This window comes from Pipra filicauda, unplaced genomic scaffold (assembly GCF_003945595.2).
Source record: "Pipra filicauda isolate LSUMZ 115617 unplaced genomic scaffold, ASM394559v2 scaffold196_size3971931_pilon, whole genome shotgun sequence".
NCBI classification, from domain to species: domain Eukaryota; kingdom Metazoa; phylum Chordata; class Aves; order Passeriformes; family Pipridae; genus Pipra; species Pipra filicauda.
In genome coordinates this window covers 116,717-138,728 of record NW_024104305.1, presented here as the reverse complement: position 1 = coordinate 138,728, position 22,012 = coordinate 116,717, and the positions used below count along the sequence as shown (strand labels likewise).

Genomic DNA, 22,012 nt, shown 5'->3' with positions numbered 1-22,012 from the left:
TGGGTGAAGAAATGGGAGCAGGTATGGCAACCCACACTTCTCTTTTGTCTTGGTACTATGGTGCCTCTGGGAGAAAAGACTTCTATTTTGTTGGCCCCAACTCTAAAAACTGCAGCAAGACTTTTTGCAAGGCCCCATGACACAGCTCAGAGGGGAAACAGCAGACAAAAGAGTCCTTTGAATTACATGTGGAAGTGCTGTACTGCTTCCAAAGAGAAAATACTACATACATGAGCCATCTAGGCTATGGATAACAGCACCAATTCTATATTCTGAAAATAACAACCGGTCCCTTTAAGAGCTTTATTAAAACTTCCTTTCTAGGTAATTAACTGTTTCTCCTGACCAAAGTTTCTGGAACATTAGCAGATGTACAATAAAAGACATTTTTACTTCCATTTGAACTGGAGCCATGGCATACACTTACTAGGAAACTATCGTCTTGTTGAATGTGTACAAACTCAGCATACTCTGTGCAAATTCTTTATTGAAACAATGATCAATGCACAAGCTACATCACATTTCATTTCGCCACTTCAGCATGAATTGGTCTCTTTGTGGTTTATGGCCATGAGCTATAAAATCATAACAGTTATTTAAATCAAAGTACAGTAACTGCTTCTCAAAAGAACACATTCATATTTGTCTTACATTTCTTTTAAAATCAGAAAGGATTTCATAATAAATGAAATTTAACTTAAGATACTTTAGTGCAAGCATTTCCTTTGCATCTAAGAAGCTTTCAGTTGTCCCACTAAGTATGGTATACTTGAGGCCAACTCTTAAAATAGCATGCTGCCAAGATATTCCATGAGAACTTTTAAAATTCGACACTGTTAACACTTTCCGGAATTAGTTCATCTGACCAAACTGAAAGTCAGAAAGCCCTGGTTATATGTTACAGTACTTTTGTCAAAAGGAAACTGCAAATCAAGGAAGTAACATAGTATGTACATTAGAATAAAACAGGCACTGATTTTAAAAAAAATCAACATCTGCCCACATATGCCATTTCACAAGTCTCATGATTATACAGTAGTTTTTAAGCACAGCAACAAACTGCTGTGCCTTATCAAATACCAATAAACCTGCATAAAAATGCTGATTTATGGGTTCTTTAGATTTTTTTAAATGACTCATAAAATGACTGAAGGGTAGGTTTCATCACAAACATGCTCAAATCAGAGAATAAAAAAGAATACCGGTAAACAAGTGCTGCTCAAAAAGAAAATGTTGAGCAAGTAGATAGTGAATATTATGCTTAAGTGATCAGATTAATATGGTCTTACATTTACTGGAAAAAGAATAGTAAGTATAAAATTCAAATTCAACACTGGTTTCTTGTACTGCAGAAATCTAGTCATCTTTCATGAAATTTTGGCAAAAATATTTGAAAATGGTATAAATATATCATGCAAATCTCTTTTCCTTTCTAAGCCTGGATTTGTGTTCCTTGTGCTTTTAGAACACAATTTCAGTTGGACTGGGTTTTCCAGATTCTGAGTGTTTTAAGAACCATTAGTGTTTGGTGATAAAAGAAATAGAACAATGTAACAAAAGGTGTGCATAGCCCAATGATGGGAACAGATTAATGTCCCTGAAGTGCTTAAGGTACATGAAAATACTTAACAATGCAAATGTTAATGTTTTCTTAGAGCCTTCATTAATTTTATATTTGTCAATTGCGTTCTCGCACCATAAAGTAGCCATTCACTAAGAAATACTGCAAGACACAATCATTTACTTCATAATAGAGCACAGGCAGAGAGTTTGGAACAGGAAAGATGGGTTTGGATCTGGCTTCCCATCTGTCTCCCACAAAGGAAGTGCCTCAAAGCATATAAAAAGCTTTAGGCTCAGAGGTGTCACAGAATGGATGCATAAAGATATCGAGCAGCATACATGAAAACACAAAAAAAATACATAAACCAAATGCATCTCTATTTTGTTCAGCTACAGCGCTGTTCGGCTTTTATTCCAATAATACCACAAAGTTAAATGTCCAAAGAATTTATAGCTGACTGGTTATACCCGTGAACTCTCAGCTTGAAGTGAGTCCAGCTCCAGCAAATTCAGGGTTCCCTTTGACCCTGCAACTGCAGGAATCCAGCACTACACGAATTGCATGTATCTAATCCAAGTGCCTGTTGCTCATATGTGGTTTGCAATGTGCGTTTGTGGGTACTTCAAATACATGCCCCTTGTGGGAAAACTTTGGAAAAAAACATCATCGGTATCTTTAAGGAAGTTGACATCGAGATACTGAAGAAAACCATGGTGATCGTTTGCTCTCAAATGTTTCTCAATAAATACATACTAAACAGGCTGAAGGACAGCCTGAGGGAAGCAGTCAGGGTCAGAACTGCCTGGTAACAAACACCATAGGAATACATGATCTCTACTGTAAAAATTTCATAGTTAAAAAACAATTAAAATTAAAATACTTCAGTTTAATAAATATTTTCATAACTTTTTTTTTTTTTAAAGTATGCTTTAAGGAGAACATCCTTGCTTATCTGTGCAATCTTAGTTGGGCACCAAGTAGGTAACTTCAGCATGCATGAGCATGTCTGTAAATGCTGGACAGGCAGAAAAATCAAGATGCCTCTTTTCAGGAGGTTAAAGTGAATTAAAAGAATTTAGTGCAAGTTCCTGCTTTTGTTTCTGCCCTTGTCCTTTTTCATACCAGAAGCAAATTAAGTAACTTGAAAAACTGATGTGAACACTAAACAGAAATGTGCTTTGGACTCAGATAAGAAGTTAACAGTTTGCATCAACAGTATTTTCAATCACACTGGTCAGAAGTGAGGTTCTTTATGGTATTCTCTTAATCTACTTTGTGTTCTAGATTTATATTGCTTTGCTGGAACTAAAATATTTCCAGCCACATTCCTAAAGGGACTTTGCCCTTGCATGTTTCCTTTAGGGCATGTGCAAATTATTTTGTATAGACACCTGCCACTGTGGTGAGCACAAACATGAGGCAACTGAATGATGCAATTTTTCAGAAGCTGGTTGTAAAATCTGAAGTCCATTATTAAACATGTAATTTTTTTTAGTAACCATAGATAGGTAAATATGGAGCCTTCTCTGCATCACCTACATAAGTCATGGAGTATTCCGATATTACATTGCTAGTGAGGCTCTGCACTTTAACATGAGGAAGCTGACATAAACCCTCAGTTAATTATCAAGGGTTCTTTTAGATAGCTGCAACATTGACTTTGTCTGGTCTTGACTACCAGTTAATATAACTGATTGCCTCCAACAGGCACCTTATGTAGATGTGGCTGCTTCACTAAAATGTCCAGAGAGCTATCCATACATCGTCTCCCCAGAGACCTAAGAGACTTCTTTTTCTGCACTATACTTGATTCTGGATTTATTTTAAGTATCTATACTTACACTAAAACCCTTCTTAAAAACTATAGGGTGATAGTTTGTTCATTAGTTCCAAACAAAATGTGTCAGGTAATTAAGTAATATTAACCCTACACAAACTTCTCCTGGTAAGAGCTTGCTTTCCAGACTCACTGCAGAGGAGGTCCTTTTTATTGTCTGTCTGCAACAGAAATTATCACTTCCCTTCCACTCCTGGCACTTCCTGGCATAAATGCTGATCCTTTTAAACACCACGATTGCTGTGGTCATTAAAGCTTTACTGGGGTAGAGTCACATGTACTCAAGCAGTGAACATTCTACATAGGTAGGAGGTTCTTAAAATACCAAAGCAATTGTATCACAGTAAACAGTTTGCATGACTGTCATTGTAATTTCTCAGGACACTTGATTATATTTTTTTTCCCAGTTTGGATACAACACTCTCAAACTGATGCTTATATACAAATTTTGGATTGATCTTCAGAATCTGAATTTGCACAAAATTAAGAATCCCAATAAAAGGGTATTTTGCCATTTGAGCCTTGTCATCAACTGATTACTGTCATTTGCAGGACTGTTAAGGAATCTGCATATCTTCTGGTACAGTAGTACATACTTACTCCTTCCAAATTACTTCAAAACAAGACATCTTGCATATTTGCAGCTGTTTGGCATATAAAATTCTGGCAAGGTAAAAAATGGTCAAATATATGCAAAAAAACCTTGCAGAGATGTTGGACTGCAACTTTCTGTAAGATGTTTATGGGCCTTCCCATCTGTAAAATACACCTCAAAGTTGTTCCTCCATGCAAAACAAACAATTGTTGGCATCTTTGTTCCACGGAAAAGAGAAAACTATTTTCCATGTGCCTAAGCAGTGTGGTCACAAATGAAATGGAAACATTTTAACTTTCTTTAATAGCCCTCTAAATCACAATGTAGCTGAGCAAACAGGCTTTGTAAATGGGATCTATTAGGATTTTATTTGGCTATTGGAGTGCTGCCTCTTGGGCAATATTTCAAATTCACAAGTTAATATCTGCAAAAATGCAATAGAGGGAAATAACAAGAGTGAAGGAGGAAGATGGAAACCAGTTTTATATTTAGTAAGTTCAAGTGATCTTCATCAAAGACTATCAGTGACTTCCAGGAGGCCACTACAGGTGACTCCAACCTAGAAAATGCTGAGGTAAATGTTTCTTGGAAATACTCCTAATCAAAGAGAGCAATCAATATTAATGTAATAGCAATTACTCTGCCATACATCATGGTAAACGAAACTCAAACTGAGAAGAAAGTGCCAAATAATCCACTTACATGCTTTTGCTATGATAGTCTCCAGGTAAGGCTTAGCGGCAAGTACAATATGTATTTTTAAAAGAGCTCCACCTGATTTTCCTGCTATGCATAGATTCAGGAGTAACTATCATACATGGCTTTCATATATAACACATGTATTTGTGTCATTTGCCAATGCCGTGTCATCAGAACTGAGTTCAGCAGAAGTCTCAGGAGGCGGCTCTGCAGGAAGTGCTGGTGTTTGAAGAGTGTCTTCTTCCTTGGTGTCCAACTGCATGCTTTCCTGTGACTGACCATCCATGCAGTCCTTTTTGGACAACGGGTGAACTGACACTTTTATTGCAATCTGTTGAGGTGGCTCATGCAGTGACGATGCGTCTGAGTCAGCTGTGGGAGAGTCACTGCGTGTCAAAGCATTTGGGATCATATATAGCTCATCTGTTTCAGTGGTTTCCTGGCCTTCTGCTGCCTGACGTACAAAATTCTGTCCTTGCTCCTCCAGACCAACAACCTCCATAATTTCTTCCATTATAGTCCTGCAGTTCATGATGAGAGGTGGCAAAGGTACGCTCCGAGCAAGCTCTTCAATATAGCGAGCAAATTCCATGGTCTTGAACTGGGTTACTTTGGCAAGCTCAAGCGTTTTGGCTGATGTGATAATTGGGATACGCTTCGCAATCTCAAAGGCTTTCTGAAGTTTCTCTGCCCCTTCTGTTCTAAAGAATTCATTGATTGCTTTCTCAGTTTTTTTCAGATGACTGCTCATCATACATAACCGAGTAATGTTCAGTATCATAACAATGGTAAAAGCTACAAGGCAGACAATCATGTAATAGATTCCCATATCTCCAGAGGTAAAAACAACCCTCAGTGTCACAGTATTGTTAACGCTGCCATATGTATTAGATGCGACACATGTGTATTTACCTCTGTCTTCAAAAGACACCCTGGTAATGTTTAGTAGCCCGTTGTCAAGAAACCACCATTTTCCTGTCAGAGAGGAGACAGAGTAATTTAGTTAGAGGTATTTTGTTCACATGATCAGCATAGTCTTAAACATCAGCTTTGTCAAACTGGCTTCAGATTTTGGAAGAAGAAATAACATTCACAAGAAGACAAAGAATTTACCATCACAAAGACCTGTCTGTCCCTGAGACCCTAACTGTGTTGCTATCAAATCCCTGACAGCAACTGTGAATAGTCAGAGCACACCCTAAAAGGGTTTCATAAAAAATGTTAATATGCATGACAACTATCTCAATCTTATGGTCAGTTAAGTTACAAAGATAGGACTATTTACCCCAGAGAGCCTCCCAAACACAGGTCACACTTCTTCAAAGAACAGCAACAATGGGATTGTGAGACAGAAAAACCTAGTAAGTCCTCCTTGTTTTGTTCCCTGGCAATGCATTTGCTTACAATTGGGCTATTTTTGGTGTTTTCTTACAGTATCTCATATAATTCTGCTAATGTAAACTTTGAAAACTCTAAAATTTCAGACATCATATACTAGACTGCTTGCTCTCTGAGGAGTTGAGAATCTGATTTTGAAGTATGATTTTAAAGAAAGGGAAATAGGATAGGAGGAGTAAGATAGATGGGAAAGAAAAGAGCCATGATAGGGAACATCTTGTTTGTCAGTATGAACTTCTATGCACCAGAATGGAATTTCTTTTACTTTTATGAGTCATTTCTATCAGTGTAATATCGATAACTTTGTCCACTGCATGTACATGTACATTTCATATACACATACATTTCCACTTCATATTCTTTGAATATGAACAGTTTAGCTATGAAACTGAGTTTGAAACGTTAAAATCCATTGCTCTTATCACTGCTAAAGTTATTCAAGATTCAGCTAGTTATTGTATTTGCCATTATATATTGGTAATGAATTAAGATTTTTAGTTTTAGTGAATTTCATTTTTATTCAACTATCACTACACTATTTAAGAGCTGAGGACATATATTTTTGCTTTATTTGATGTGATACGACTTCTTAAATTGTAACATTGCTATAAATAACATGATTCACTCCAACAGGAAAGCCTGGTGTCGATGCTTTCCTTCATGTAAACCCAACCTTGACACAGGCTGATGGAAGCCAACTCAACTGTTTTCAATCTCTGTAACACAATCCAAAGACATTCCTGACAGCTATCTGCTGAAGGTAGAAATTGAATTTCAATAACCTTCCACAGGAAGGAACATCATATGTTCACCTGTCTTTACCATCAGGAAGTTGTTTTTCCTTAAACCTAACCTAACCAGCTGCCTATTTATTCAGGCAGCTGAACAAAGACACAGAACATGTGATCAGAGGACTAAAGTAGCACAAAATCCCTGTGCAATGCCTGTAAATCACAAGGCAAGGATTGTAATCCTGCCACAGGTTGGTGTATACCTTGCTTCTACATTTATTTTATCCTTGTCATAGACATTCTTTCATTGTTACAAAGATTGTTCTATTTTTTTTTAATTTTATTTCTTTTAAGGAAGAAACTATGGGCAATTCTGAAACTCATTAGTCAAAAAAAGCCTTTAATTCAGAGTAGTTGTGAGCTTTTACCATGTTCAAAGTTCTTCTAATTAAACATGGCTCATCCAAATAGGTTTTTTTTACATTATCTCCAGTAGAAACCTATGTAGAAAGTACTCCCACAATGCCCCTGCCTCAGTTCATGTGTACAGACAGCTCTTAATTACATCTAAAAAGATGTAATCCTCTTAGAAGCTTTAACTTAACTGAAGCGGTGTTTTTTTTACCCTAGCATAATTCTTGAAAACAGTTGAATCACTTTTTCTGAAATTAAAAATAGAATAACAAAAAATACAGAGTATTCCTGATCGGTATTTCTTTGAATTGCAATGTTGGTCCTTCTTGCAAAGTAGGTTTTTATTAATTGTGAGATGACAAGATGCCTTGCTGATGTACCCTGGCTCCAGCTGTTATAAATGACATAATGGTATTGAACTGTGACTCAATGACTGGGTCTGTGCCAGTGGATCCTGGCAGACAGTATAAGCCAAATAAGAAAACAGTGATTAGAAAAAGTATCATTGCTGGGTTTTGATAACAATTCAATGCCATACTTAACATCATAAAGAAAGGTCTCACGCTAGGAAACATTTCTTACAGAAAAATTACAGTTTCTTAAAGGAGGTAGTGCACTGTTGAAATTCTAACTTATAAAGTGATGTTGTCTTAATACTACATCTGCAATTTTATTGATTTGGTCAAAGTTTTTGCTCATCTACCTAAATGGTTGTTTTAGTAGCTGCCTCTCTCAGTTGATTACACAAAGACCTAAATTTAAATGCTGCACTAAAGGGGAAATTTTCTTTTAGCAAGCCTTAGTAAAACACACCAGCACACTTATCACCGTATGTTGCCACAACCACAAAATATTCGCAAGTCTGCTTACTAGCTCAATTATTTCCTTTCACTAACTGTACTCAGAAAATTATAACATGCCATAATGTAAAATACAACCAGTTATGCAGTAAGCTTTTACAGGTACACTACGCTGTTGCACATTCAGCTGGGTCAGTCGTTACTCCCATCATAACAGAGTTCTCTGTCAGGTCAGCTATTAGTTAGGCACGCTGTCTTGCATTCAGTGTGAATAGTTAAGTGTTTATTTCATCATGCTGTGAACGAAGCAGTCAGTATGGAAGGATTACATGAGAAAAACACCTTTCATATAGCCACACTGCCCTCAAACACTCCCTAGAAGTATAACTAGGATTATCACCCAAACCTTCCATTTTAAGGAAAGTAAGCAAATGTGTAATTAAGGTCTCTGGCAAATGCCAGTGAAGAGTTTTAACTAAAGACAGGAAGGCTCAGACTTGGTGTGTCCTTCTGACTGCTGCCCTATATAGGTTTTTCACTTGGTCGTTCAGGGCATCTCCTGTTTCTCACACTCCCATGGCACTCTGCATAAAGACAGCAGGTGTCTCAGGGAGTTAGCTATGTTGAGTGCATGCCAACAGACTATTCTCATATGTCATGAAAATCCTCGTTTGAGCTGGAAAATAGCTTTTTAATCTTTTTTTTGGTGCCAGAGAAGAACAAAAGATGACAGAATGAGAAATAGGAACAAATTCAAAATCTTCCAATGAAAAGAAGCCTATCTACACCTTCTGTTAAGTGCTTCAGCTTTTTGTTATGTGTTGCTATAAATAACATACAAAAAAGTTACTCTTTTCTTCTAAGGTGCACATAAAAAATTTATAACTGCCACCAGGCTTTCATTTATTTTCACACAGGGAAATACCACAGTCAGGCCATTAAATCTGCTGAAATCAGAAGTGTCTCCGGACAGTCTACATCAGTGATATTACTAAGATCTTACCTTTATTCTCCTCCTCTTGGAGCAGGCGACCATTGGAATTGTACCACCTATAACGTGGACTAGGACTACCTTGGACATTGCAGTCGATCAAGGCACTACTGCCCTCCTTGACTATAACATGGTCGATGCGGGAGATCACCACAGGCACGGATCCTGTATTTACGTCAGTGCGGTTGAAAGTGCTGTTAGTCACATCCTCAGCAGTTGTCAAAGCTGCTAATAAGATGACAAGGCGTGTGGTAGGCAGAAAGTACAAAAAGTGGTGGCTGTTCAGTATGTCCATTTTCCTTCAGTGGTGTACACGACTGCTGGGAACTGGGACCGGTTCTGTTGAATGCAGGTCCTTGGGGTGAGCAGGTCACAGCAGAGTTCTATTTTGATCTGTGCGATTTTATGTTTAAAACATCCTATAAAATAAATAAATAAGTACAATGAGATGGCATATATAAACAATCCATTAGATGTGCTCTTTTAAAATAGTGACACGTCCATTAATGCATTTCACAATCATCAGCTCAGTGTCTTGTCTAAATGCTAATGTTATCACAGTCCTTATTCTTACTGGAAAAAGATGCATATATTTTCCTGACAGTAGTGTTGTTTGGAGTGGCAGGTGTGGGAGAAGGCTTTTATCACCTAGACACTTAGCAGCAATTTAGCTACAGTAGCAGCTACAGTTTTATGCCAAAAGTTCAACAGATTTTTCTTCCTTTTTTTTTTTATTTTCTTTTTAATTTTTAACATTTGCAAAATCAACAGGAGAAACAAAGGTACAGTACATTAAAGCTGTCACTACCAGCTCAGTGCTGCAACTCTGTCACGGGCATGGTCTTAGATGAATTGTGAAACAGTGTAAGAAAGAACTACTCCATGAAAGGTTTTTGAAACTAATCTTGGAATACTTGATACACACAATTTTGCCCAAACACAATAGCACATACAGCAAAACATCTCAGATCATTCTTTTTTTTTAAGCTACAGCTAAGTTAAAACATAACATGGAAGATATTCTTAAAAGAGAATATTTCATACTTGATAAAGTAATTTCAGTGTTATTTTTAGAGCAAATTTAGAAAGAAGAATATTTGCTAGTGACATAATTATAGGTAAGGTTCCTTTGAGATACAAATGAAGTTAGGACTTTTCAGTTCCTTATGTGGCATTAAGCATTTTGCCTGTAGGACTTTTTGCACACTCTCACTACAGTATTTTCCCTCAACTAATCACTGACAATGAGCCCTTTCTAAACAGTGATTTCAGTTTCTGGACAGAGGTGGGATTGGGGGGGGGAGGGTTACAAATGTGCTCTCTGTTGGCCTCATTATGCTCCCAGTGAACACAATTGGCATTCAGTGCTGACTGAGGGCAGAATGTTGGCCACTAAATGAGCACCTTGGAAAATTTCACTTGAAAGTCTAAAGGCCACAAATGATGTTAAAATCATGTCATAGTATCCACCTATATTGGTTTTATTCACATATTTCTAAGGTAAATAAGTAAAACAGTGAAACTTATTAATTAAAGGAATCTATTTGGAATCCAAATATAGGAAACTATCTAACAAACTTTCCCCAAATGCACATTTCCATTTTGAAACTGTTTAATTTTTTTTAAAGATAATGTTGACATCATGGTCACTCATCTACCTTAGCATGGCAAATGACTGCTGACAAAGTTAGGTCAGTTCCATATGTAAAGGAAACACTAAAATAAAAAGAAACAAACAAGGAAATAATCCCCTTCCCTATTTTATTCTTTATTCAAAAAGAAAAGAAAGCAACATTACTGTCTTTCACGGTAATATTTGACTTAGGTTGTTTTCTTATCCATTCCCTGTTCTCTGTAAAGCAATGAACTTTCTTTCATACAAATAGATACAGCTGTTATTTAAAGGGCAAAATAGTTTTTCCATTTTGCAGGATGAATCATTACTAGAAATGACAAACTATGTTTTTTTGGATAAGCTACATGCATGGTGTAGATGGCTGTCCCAGCTCTAAACCTGCCCTTGTTTTATTCTGTTTTTCTATTTATTGAATGTGGAAGTATTTGTCTTGAAGAGACAGAATAATTTTAAAATTAATATGCAAATCTCATGTTTCATATAAAGCTATATAAACAATGACTTCAGAAATCCATTCCCTATTATGCAAAGCATGTAGAGCCTGTGCTTTTGAAGATCTGTATAGGTACAGTCTGTCTGAGTCAGCAATTTGAAAAAAACCCCTTCAATTCTGCCTATTCACTTCAGTAACTCTCTGCATCTCATTTCTACTACTCCATTAACCTCAGAGACTGCCATTCGTCATGGTTACACATATTAACTCTATAAAATGTTTCTGTACAGTGTTATAGATCTGCATTGCACCATACAGAAAAGCCAAAATCACACTTCCTGGCAAGGGAACAGGAACAGAGACTGGCTGGATTAATACAATGAAAAGGGCAAAAGAACAATGGAAACTGATTAAGCTTTGTGTTGCTAATTACTGGCTGTGGTTTGTTATTGCTGTATTTGAGCCTATCATATTTTTTGATGGCAGAAACATCAGTAGCAATCAAAAAATGATGTTTAACGTTTCATTTTCAGAAGGAAATGAAATAGCATCTCTCCAACGGGTGAACAGAAAACCTGTAAGGAAGGCTCCACAGTGTACTGGGAAGTTCGAGGCAGCTGATGGACCACTGATACCCTACAGCACAGGGATGCTGTGGGTGGATGTTTAGAAAGTGTGTGATGGCAGTAAGACGTGCCTATTCTGCATGTTTACCTATGTTTAACACAGAGCATAAGAAAGAAAAAACTGTACCTTTGTGTGCTGATAACAAATGTGACTGGCCCTTAATATGGTCAAAGGTTGATTACTTGTCTGAACCTAACAGTGACTCCCCCATTCTGGCACAGAATCATAAATAGCTGCAGTAATTTTAAGAAATAGAGCTGAATAATTTATGTCTACCGTGTGAGATTCTTACCTACTCCTGTTACTCCTGGGAATGTACTTTCTCATGCATGTTCCTGGAATGAAGAATATTAAGACAACACTAAATACCTCTGTAGATACATTTCTGTTTGAAATAGATACAGTTTGATGGAAGAGGAATAACCAGGCAACAGGTTTAAAGCAGAATGTTTGGAAATGGAGGCTGCTGCTTTCATGTACCATCCAAGGAGGTGCTTTTGATGGATGCCTTAGTATGTTCGAGGAGACCGGGAGAGGTGTCTCCGAAGAACGGTGTTTTTAAGATGCAAGTTTAAACAAATGTTCCCAGGGCAACTAGGAGGTTGGTAGGCAATCTTTTCTTTGGTGTGCATCCTCTCCACTGTTACCGAGGAACAAAAAAAAAAGGAAGAGACCAAAGAAGGTTTTCTCAGCATCACCTGACACAAGAAAATTACAGGGTGGCCATGCAGGGACCTGCATGTCCAGGACCCTCTGCTAACCTGTTGGGCATGACCAAAAATGATGGAGTCAGGTTAGGAAAGCAGGAAGAAGCAGAGAAAGACAGAGAACTGAAAGGGTAGAAAATGTGCTTACACCAGAGTCTGGTGCAAAGGAAGATTTGCTGAGAGTTCCCGTCCTCCTACCTTGCCATAGGCACAATAGCAGCCTGAGGATATCAGGGAACACAAATCTGGGAGCCAGCTGCTTTGTTAAACATAAATGATGTAAGGAGTTATAATTTAATCATGCAACTAAATGGGGAGAAGACTGAGACCAAAATAGGACTGCTAGCGATGTCTGCCCACGTTCTGGCAAAACAGTGAGAGAATACAGAATACTGGAGAAGTGCATACAGTGCTGTCACCCAGGATCTTGGCCACGAGAGGCAGCAGTTAGCTGTGACCCATGGTAAACCTGATGAAGGCAGCCAAAATTGTAACCTTTTCATCTGACTTGAAGTCAGAGAAAGCTGGATTGACTAGTGTAAAACAAAGATTCCTGTAATAACTCCTCTAGACTGAAAGTGAATGAAGGAGGACATCTGCCATACTGAAAATCACTCTGTAGGAACAGATTGAGTCTCTGGGAGCATTTTTGCCACAAAAGGGTCACTATAAACAAAAAGCTAATTTCTGGTTATGGAAAGAATGTAAGCATTCCTTTCTCCCATCTCTAAAGCACATCAGCTACCTGTAAAGGACTTCAAAAGTAAAAGACTATATAATATACTTAACGTAGTTATGTATGCTTTTTTCCTTTTATTTTTTTTTAATTTTAAATTCGTAGTGCATGAAATGGAAAAAGAATACCTCTGGCTATTCTGACTACCTTTTCCACCCAAAGTTGTAGTCAGGGACAGGCTTACCTCCCAAGATGGAATCAGAGGAATCCCCAAACCCTCCTCCAGCACCTGGAACATATATATAGGTAATTTTCCAGCTATATTGTATCTGGAGCAACATTTACCACGAAAAGATGTTTGCCAGTGGTCTGTACATTAAATAGCTTTGTTTTTTTTCTTCCCCAACCCAAATGATATAAACTGAAAATATGAAATTAACAGATTTACTGCTCTTGGGATTAACTTCCTAGGAAAGTTGCATGAGACTTGAGCCACATGAGAGCACATGACAAGCTTTTCTTCTAACTAACATGAGAGGCAGCTCTAGCATGCTTTCTATGCATTTCTATCCAAAAAGTCCCCTGGAATGTGCTCCAGAACAAGCAGAGCTGCAGCATGGTGGTATTACTCCTAACTATGTGAAACAGGGACAAAAACTAAGATTAGAACTTCTTTGTCCAAAATCAAGCATCAGTCTAAACAAAAGACATGGCTAGGACTGCCTAGGAACATGTTCTGACTGACCATTTATTTATTCATGTCATAGCTGTGTTTGCCTCCCACATTACTGCCACTAAAGAAAATGACTTTGGGTGAGGGGCCACATTTGTAAGTACTGCATTTGTGCAGAACAACACGATGACAGAGCACAAAAGAACAGAAAAGGAGGCCAATGATGCATACCTTTTCCTGGCTCGCTCACTTCTGTAAGACTGGCTTGTTCTTGGAATAATGTGTAATCCTATTAACTGTGAGGTTATTCAATTCAGAAGTGAAGCACAAGAAGCCAGCCTATTGTATAATGCATAAATTGTGTTCCTATAGCTTTAACATCCCAATGCTATCTTGCTTGGCTTGTAAGTGACCAAGAAAATTAAATTATTTTCATTCTAGTTCTCATTTGTCTAAAATAAATATCAAGGTTGATGATACAAAGCAAAATTAAGGCTAATTTTTAATTATTTAAAAACTATTTACCACCTTTCCTAGTTTACAGGGGCAATGTTTTTACAGAGAGGGCAAAAGTAAAAGTTAACAGGATTTACTGGAATGGGAATGCAAATGAAAGAACTTATGCCACACAGAAGGTGAGAAGCTCACTGCCACTTCACAGGCTTAAGAGTGAGAACCACCTACTGAAAAGCTTAAGTTATTAGGGTCCAGACAGGCAGATGAAGAGAAATGTCACTCATTTACAATTAGCATAAACTAACTTATTTTTCTACTCATTTGCTAGTTGATAAAATAGTAACGCTTGGTTCTGAAAGAGCTGCTCTGTTCATTCTCTTTGAGGGGGGGGCAGGTTTCAGTCCTTCGTAACTTTGTGACTTTCTGCTCCCCTGGCTATGTTGAGTAGGCAGCACTGGTGATGTTTGTAAGATAAAGAGCTCCCTTCTGCATGTTTAGACTGGGGCTTCCCAACTGGGCAGCAGCTCCCAGCTATACACGCTTAGTCTCTTCAGCTGCTCTCAGCTGCCTGGGAATCTTTAATAAACTTTTCATCAGGGCTGAGCCCTGGCCATTTGTGCTCAGCCACCTGCTGTCAAACTTGCTGCCTTCAGCCACCTGATGGGAGGGTATAGAGAAGACAGACAGGGCTCCTCTCAGAGATGTGCTGTGAAATGACATGAGAAAAGGGACACAAGCTGCAACAATGGAAATTATGATTATTTAAGCAGAAGGTCAGTTAAACCCGACAATAGGTTACCCAGATGGGCTGTGGAATCTTCATCCTTTGAGATGTTCAAAACTTGACTGAGCTGGCGTACGGTGGCTCTGCTTTGAGCAGGACGTTGGATCAGATGGCCTCCAGAGGCCACCCCCCCCCAGTCCAAACTAAAGAAACTCTAATACTCCAGAAACACAAATCCAAGTATTGCCTTGGAGAAGTCAATGTTAAAAAATATGGCTGATCTTAAAAATTGCTATATGAGATGCTAGGAAATTGCCTTCATGATCCCCTACATAATTTTTGAATAGCAAAATTTTAGAATAACAAGACAGACTGAGAGTGTTGACTACAGCCTGAAAAAAAAAAAGTGCTTAAGTAAATAGAATGGTAAGTCCTTTTTACCATATAGAGAAGACATTTCCAAGCAAAGTAACTAATGAAATATCACTCATTTGGGGTGTCTGCAATAGTGAATGTTGGGGGCTTTTTTCCCACACGTAGATAGTCAGACTCTAAAGTTCACGGTTATTATCTGCTGATATATCTGGTTTCTTGATACTAGAGAGTTGTCAGTTGTGGTGAATCTAATCTTGAAATAGAATAAGGCAGAAATAAGTCAGACTCAAAGAGACTAAGATGACTTTTTCAGACTACTGATTTCAGATGGAAGATAAGTAAGAAGAAATGTCAAAAATATGCACAGTGTTGAATGGCGTAAAGAAGACAGCTGAGACATGCATATTTACTGCTTCCTATAATACTAAAATGAGGCAAATTTCAGTGAAACTGAAGTGCAAGATGAAACAGTGGGAGGAAAGAAAATAAGGGGTTTTTGTAACAATGATCACACTGCAATTTCACAGAATCACAGAATGGTTTGGGTTGGAAGGGACCATAACGATCCTCTGGTTCCAATCCATCTCTATGGGCAAGGGCACCTTCCACTAGACCAGGTCAGTCAAAGCCACATCCAACCTGTCCTGGAACACTTACAGGGATGAGGCAGCCACAACTTCACTGGGCAACCTGTTCCAGTGCTTCTCCACACTCACAGTAAAGAATTGCTTCCTAATATCTAATCTAATCCTACCTTCTGCCAGTGTAAAGCCATTCCCCCTTGTCCTATATCTACATGCCCTTGTAAAAAGACCTTCTCTAGCTCTCTTGCAGGCCCCTTAGGTACTGGAAGGCTGCTGTAAGGTCTCCCTGGAGCCTCCTCTTCTCCAGGCTGAAAAACCCCAACTCTCTGAGCCTATTTTCATAGAAGAGGTGCTCCAGCCCTCCAGGCATCTTTGTTGCCCTCCTCTGGACTTGCTTCCTCCCATCCACATCTTGTGCTGAGGGCTCCAGACCCAGATGCAGTACTCCAGGTGAGGTTTCATGAGGGCAGAGTAGCGGGGAGAAATGCTTCCCTCAAGGTGATTGTCTCAATTTCTTGACACGGGATAAAATAAGGGCTGGGAATCTAGGAAGATTCAAGAGAGACTGTATATCATTTACAAGTATAGATTCATGGATTATGACAGCTTATGATGAATGTGGGGACTTAACTGTCTTCTGTGTATTCGTTGTCCTCTGCGTGTAGAGCCCTGGGCAGTGAACAGGAAGGGTGGTCAGTATGGCACCTTGGAGCCCTTTTCTAGGACTCCTGTCTTAAATAAAATATAACAAAGAAGCCTATAAATTAATTGTATGTTTTGCAGGCACTGCTAAGCTCTTACAGGCAAACACTCGTCAATTTGCTTTGTAAGGTGAAAAATGATACTTAACAGAAGAAAGAAAATAGGAAAATCAAGGGCTGTAGCTTATTCTACCATTGATGTCAGAACCTGAGCAAAACTTTGTCATTATAAGTTTCTATCTTCTAAAATTATTCTGTTCTGAACACACACAACACTGTAGGGGGTAATAAAGTTAATGACCACAGAGATACGGTTGTCTTAGTTTCAGGGTTCTATGGTGTTAACAATACACTGCAGCAAGCACCAAGCTTGTTTTATATGTGTGATTGAAAATTATTATAACCAGACTTTTCATACAGGGAAAGAAGCATATGCCATTTTATTCAGCAGGAGTTTTCATGTTGCCTTTGTGAGTGTGTAAATATTTTAGAATTTTTTGTACTGTAAATTTCTCCTCAGTTTTTTTCCTCTTCACCGTACTTCATGTCTCAGTATTGCAAAACTATCAAGCATATGGTATCCTAAAGACTTTAAGACCCTCTTCACTTTAAATATTTTAATGGATACATTGATTTACACCATATGTTTGAATAGTCTGATGTGCACTTCCCGCCTGTCAATGAACACCCAGGGATGCTAATCCATTAACCTAAAAAAGAATGAATGAAGATTGTTGGCAGGTAATTATTGGAGGGATTATTTAAAAGTACCTCAAGAATGCCAAACCTCTGAAAAGTTCCCTTTGATGTCACAGCTCCTGTAATTCCAGCATCTGTGCCGTATATATATGAAATACACTGAAGGAACAAAAGCAGTCGGGCAGCTTGGATGCTTAACTTCTCATTAAAAAGCTGTAGCTCAATTGTGCATTCCAATATGGACTGAGCAATTTAAGTGTTCTTTCTACATAGTATTTTAATGACTGTAGCAAAAGCAAAGTTCTATATTTAGTGGAGAAGCTTGCTGTTTTTAATCAGGGGAAGTACTGTGGTGGAAATGTCCTACTGAGTTGTGGGCTACCCAGATCATAAAGCAAACTCAACACTATCGATAGTGGAGACTTTTCAAGGCCCAGCTTATGCTTGATTAGTATACACACTTTAAGGAATTTTATTCTTAGAAATAAATACTTCACTTATATAGATTACCTAGATTTATTTGGTGTTTGTGTTTATTTGGAGGCTGCACAATTAGCATTCAATATAGTTTTGTATCCAAAGCTGTTATTCCAGAAACTTTTGTATGGCTTTGTTAAGCTTGCTTAACTCGATGCAAGCTTTCAGCATAGGTGCTAGTTTGCTGTTGCAGTAAATGCAAGTGGATCAATGCTTAAAAGTCCCCTTTGTTGAGAAAGGACCATTAAGATGCACAGAGAATCTCTTGCACACTTCCACATACATCTGCATGCTGCCTGGCCTCACCAAGTTCTACATATCTTTCATTTTCTTTACTCACCTGTTATATTTTATTTATTTCTGCACTCTGTAAGCATTATTCTGCCAACAGATTAAATAATCAAAGCAAATGCAACAGATCTCATATTCCCTCAACAGGGTTTACAAGACTCTGCTAAGAACATAGCAATGCAGAATGTGGTCCAGTTCGCTTCCTTCCACTGTCTCTTTTGAACAGTGCTTGTCAAAGCTAGCCATCCTTTAAGCACATCTAGTGGTTTTCTTTTTCCAAAAGAAAAAGAAAAATTCCAGATAGAGGACATTCAAATAAGACACAAAATTAAAAATTAAGTTTTGCTTAAACAAAGATATGAAGGAATTTGCAGGGCTAAAAAAATCTACTATTTAAACTCTAAATTTTGAATAAGTGAGTATGTTCAATGCACTGATGCAGTTTTTATGACGCTATTTTAACAAAAAGCTCCCATTTTAGTTGGAATATTAAAGAGACAAAAAAATTGAAGAAAAAAGATTTGAGGATTTGAGTATGGCTAATTCTCCTCTATCCCTATAGAACTGTAAGATAGATACAATTTTTAATAACTGGCTTTCACATCTATTGGTTGCCAAGGTACAGGGCAAAGAGGTTACAAGTGGATGCTGTGATTAGAACAGGATTAACCTTGTCTGAGGGGGAATTTAAAGGAATGTAACTATTCATGACTGATTGCAATTGAAAAGGATCATTTCAGGTCAGAAGCGTCTGCACCTCTTTCCTCCACAAGTAACAAAGGGGACAGCAGATGGATTCAAATAAGTTTGCCCTGCACCACACCACAGCTTAAGACTTGCTTGTACACAAACACGATCAATTCAGCTCCCTCCAAGCATGACTATATGAGGCCATGAATATGCAATAATTTAGTTGCAGGCCCTCAAGAGCTTACCAAAGAACATCTGTAATTTCAGACTTGTGTGCTGGTTATTTCTACATCATATTGAAAAATGTAACGTTAAAGTTACATAACTTTCTCAGCATCCCGTATTGCTGTTAGGACCGTGCCAGCTCCATCCTTGTCCTCCATAGTAGAGCAGAACCTGTCTATTTGCATGGAGGCAAGAGGGACAGGGAAGGACAAGGGCAGGGAGGCAACTCGAGTTATACTATACAGATCACTTCCGAATTCACTACCACGCTCCCACCATGTGTTAAATGTCTTAAGAGTGACTGATTTTATCTCTAAACTTTCAGGATGGGAAATATGCACTAGACACATAATACATATCACTGTATTAAAGTAGGAAGAAAACCTTTTTTTTGTTTGTTTTGGATGTTCTGCTCTTTGTCTAGGCCTCTGAAAACTTCAAATTCTTCAGAAAAAAAAACAGGTGTACAATATGCACTCCAGCTGTGTAAGCTGCACTCAGCATCAACTGACATTGACATACTATAGTCTAAATGAGAAGGCTTTCTAATAAAAAAGGATTCCTACTACAGCAACCACAAGTATATCAATGGTGCTGTTGCTAACTGTACACACTAAGCCAGACAGACAAAGGATTTCTGCCATGCAAAACATCATCTCCACTGAAAAAAAGATCTGCTGTATTTTGTCCTGCTGCAGTGAAGAGAGAAACTCTTCCATGATGTAATGTCTCTAAACAACTAAAATGCTACATTTTCCCCCCTTTAACTCCTTTGTATTCTTCCATTTGAACTAATCTTACAGTCTTGCAGACAAACACGTACCAAATGAGGTTTCATTTAGGATTTTGCCTTGCTTACACAGTTGATACTTCTATTTCCCTGAGCGGGGTTATCAGGGTAGCTCCATCTGACATGCTTCGATCTAACAAATGAAAGAGGGCTGTTAGGAGTGTAGTCTCTTACAAAACTCTCCAGATAAGTGCACTAGAAAAGTGCCTGCTCAGTAGTGCTCTCTGTTCTTTTAAGGTCTCTTGTCCGATATTGCTTGCATTTGCCCTTTAAGAAACAGTATTTGAGAGATCATTGCACGACTGCTCTGAATTTTTAGATTCTAGTTCCCTCGGGGCACTTCTGAAATTGAGTTTTATCGTATGAGGCTATCCTGTGAAGTAAAAGAGTAATTAAAACAAACTATCAGGTGGCAGCCCTTATTTTAAATTTAAGGCAGCACACCTTAAGCTCTCTTAGAAGTCAGTTCTATGGAAGAGGTCTCAGCACTGAGGTGTGACCTCCCATTCTCCTTCCCAGGTCGGGACAGCAGCGAGCATCCTGCGCGCAGGAGCTGGAGGGCTCCAGTAAAAGCTTTGGGCTCCTTAGCTTTTTTGCCTAACGAAACCCACTTTCCTGCAAGCCCCGGTGCGATCTGACATAATCTCTTGAACTTCAGTGTTGAACACAGCATTGCTCCGCTCCCGTTGCGCGGGTACTACCGGGCTGCACGGTGGGCTCTCCGCGATCGCCAGCCGCCGCGGGAGGAGCGCCGCGCCGGGCTCGCCTGGCTGCAGCGCTCCCGGCACGGCCACCGGGCCCTTCCGACTCCCCGGGGCCGCCGCCAGGACAGCGCGCCCGCCCCGGGGCTCACCGCCGAGCTCCGCGGCCACCGCGGCCCCGGGGACGGCACGCAGGTCTCCGGCAGCCGCGGCAGGTGCCGGCGGCGGCAGCGCCTCCCCGGGACCGCCGCCTGCCCGCCCGCCCACAGGGGAACCGCGGCCCTCGCCCCGCCGCTCACCTGCCCGCCCGCTGCTCCCGCTCGCACGGTGCTGCTGCTGCTGCTGCCGCCGCTGCTGCCGCTGCCGACGCCCCCCGGCAGCGCCCCCCGCCGCCGCGCCCCTCAGCGCGCCCCGCGCAGCACCATATCGGGGCCGGGGCCGGCGCCGCGGCCGGGGCCAGGGCCGGGGCGGGCGGAGCGCGGCACTGCCGCAGTGCCGCGCCGTGCCCGTGCCGTGCCGTGCCGTGCCGTGCCGTGCCCGCCGTGCGCTGCGCTGCGGTCCCGCCGCTCCGCCGCCGGCTCCGGCGGGGAAACTAGGTCAGGGCAGCACTGAGCATGCTCGGGGCCGGGCCGGGGGGCGGCCCCGGGGCCCGCGGGGGGCACGGGGGGCGGCAGGGCCCGGGGCTGCCGGGCTGGAGCGGGGCCGGGGCCGCGCGGCGGCGGGAGGAGCGGCGGCAGGGCTTGGAACGAGCGGGCGGTGCGGGGCCGCTGCGGGAAAGGCGGGGAGGTGCCGGGGGGTGCGAGTCCCTTGTACCTGAGGAAAGCCTGCGGTCCGGCGGGATGCGCGCTCCGGTCATCGCAGCCTTTATCAGAGACGCTGGCGGGAGCAAGTGCTGCAGGAAAGGGTAACACCCCAGCCTGCCTAGGTAATTTCGAGAACCAAAATGCCGCTCTTCAGAGAAATAGAACACGTGGGTTTCCCGCAAGGTTTTATTCCTAACGGGATTGCAGCACCCAACTCCAGTTTAAGCTGAGTCTGAGGAGGTCCCAGCCCGTGGGAAGCCGACACTGACACTGTAGGTGTCTAAGTGCTCTGTCACCAGAGGGTAAAGCTGCCTTGTAGCTTGAGCAAAACTGTAGTTGGTGCTACCTGTGCAGGCTGTGCAGATGCCAAAATAGGGATTAGGATGTATGTGGACAGCCACAGGCAGGAGTCTGGCAGGGATGCAGTGTGTGCTGGTGCTGTCCTGCACCAGCCTCCCGTGCTTCCTCCCTGACCTTGTGGCGTCAGAAAAGGAGGATGTAGGGTGACCTTCAGCTGAGTGGCAAGGCGAATGGGATAAACCATGGAGGTCTGTGTTTCCAGATGTTTGTAGTTTTATTATAGCCAGACCTTGGTCTTCCGAGCCTCTTCTGATTGCTTCCAGGGAGTAGTAACTGAAGGTCTTCTGCTAATGGGAGAAGTGATGAGAGCACTTGCTGAAACAGCCAGGAAAACATGGGTTAGGACTGCATGTCA

At 40.5% G+C, this 22,012-nt stretch overlaps 1 protein-coding gene across 2 annotated transcripts; it reads right to left on the bottom strand.

Moving 5' to 3' along the window:
• Positions 1-469: 469 nt before the first annotated feature.
• MFAP3L (microfibril associated protein 3 like) lies at positions 470-21,398 on the bottom strand. Of its 2 annotated transcripts, none has more exons than XM_027725658.2 (3): positions 21,308-21,398; positions 9,042-9,448; positions 470-5,670 (listed from the first exon to the last, which is right to left on the bottom strand). In XM_027725658.2, the coding sequence occupies exons 2-3, from the start codon at positions 9,322-9,324 to the stop codon at positions 4,808-4,810; spliced, it is 1,146 nt and encodes a 381-aa protein (XP_027581459.1). In that variant the 5' UTR covers positions 9,325-9,448; positions 21,308-21,398; the 3' UTR covers positions 470-4,807. The 2 variants fall into 2 exon arrangements, with proteins under 2 accessions (XP_027581459.1, XP_027581457.1); XM_027725656.2 differs by lacking the exon at positions 21,308-21,398 and adding an exon at positions 20,794-20,868.
• Between the last annotated feature and the right edge of the window lie 614 nt (positions 21,399-22,012).

Bases quoted from the DNA above. Each gene is read 5' to 3' on its own strand.
- MFAP3L (XM_027725658.2), bottom strand. From the start codon at position 9,324: ATGGACATACTGAACAGCCACCACTTTTTGTACTTTCTGCCTACCACA. The intron at 5,671-9,041 runs GTAAGATCTTAG...CCTCTCTGACAG, and splicing joins CCAAGAGGAGGAGAATAAAG to GAAAATGGTGGTTTCTTGAC.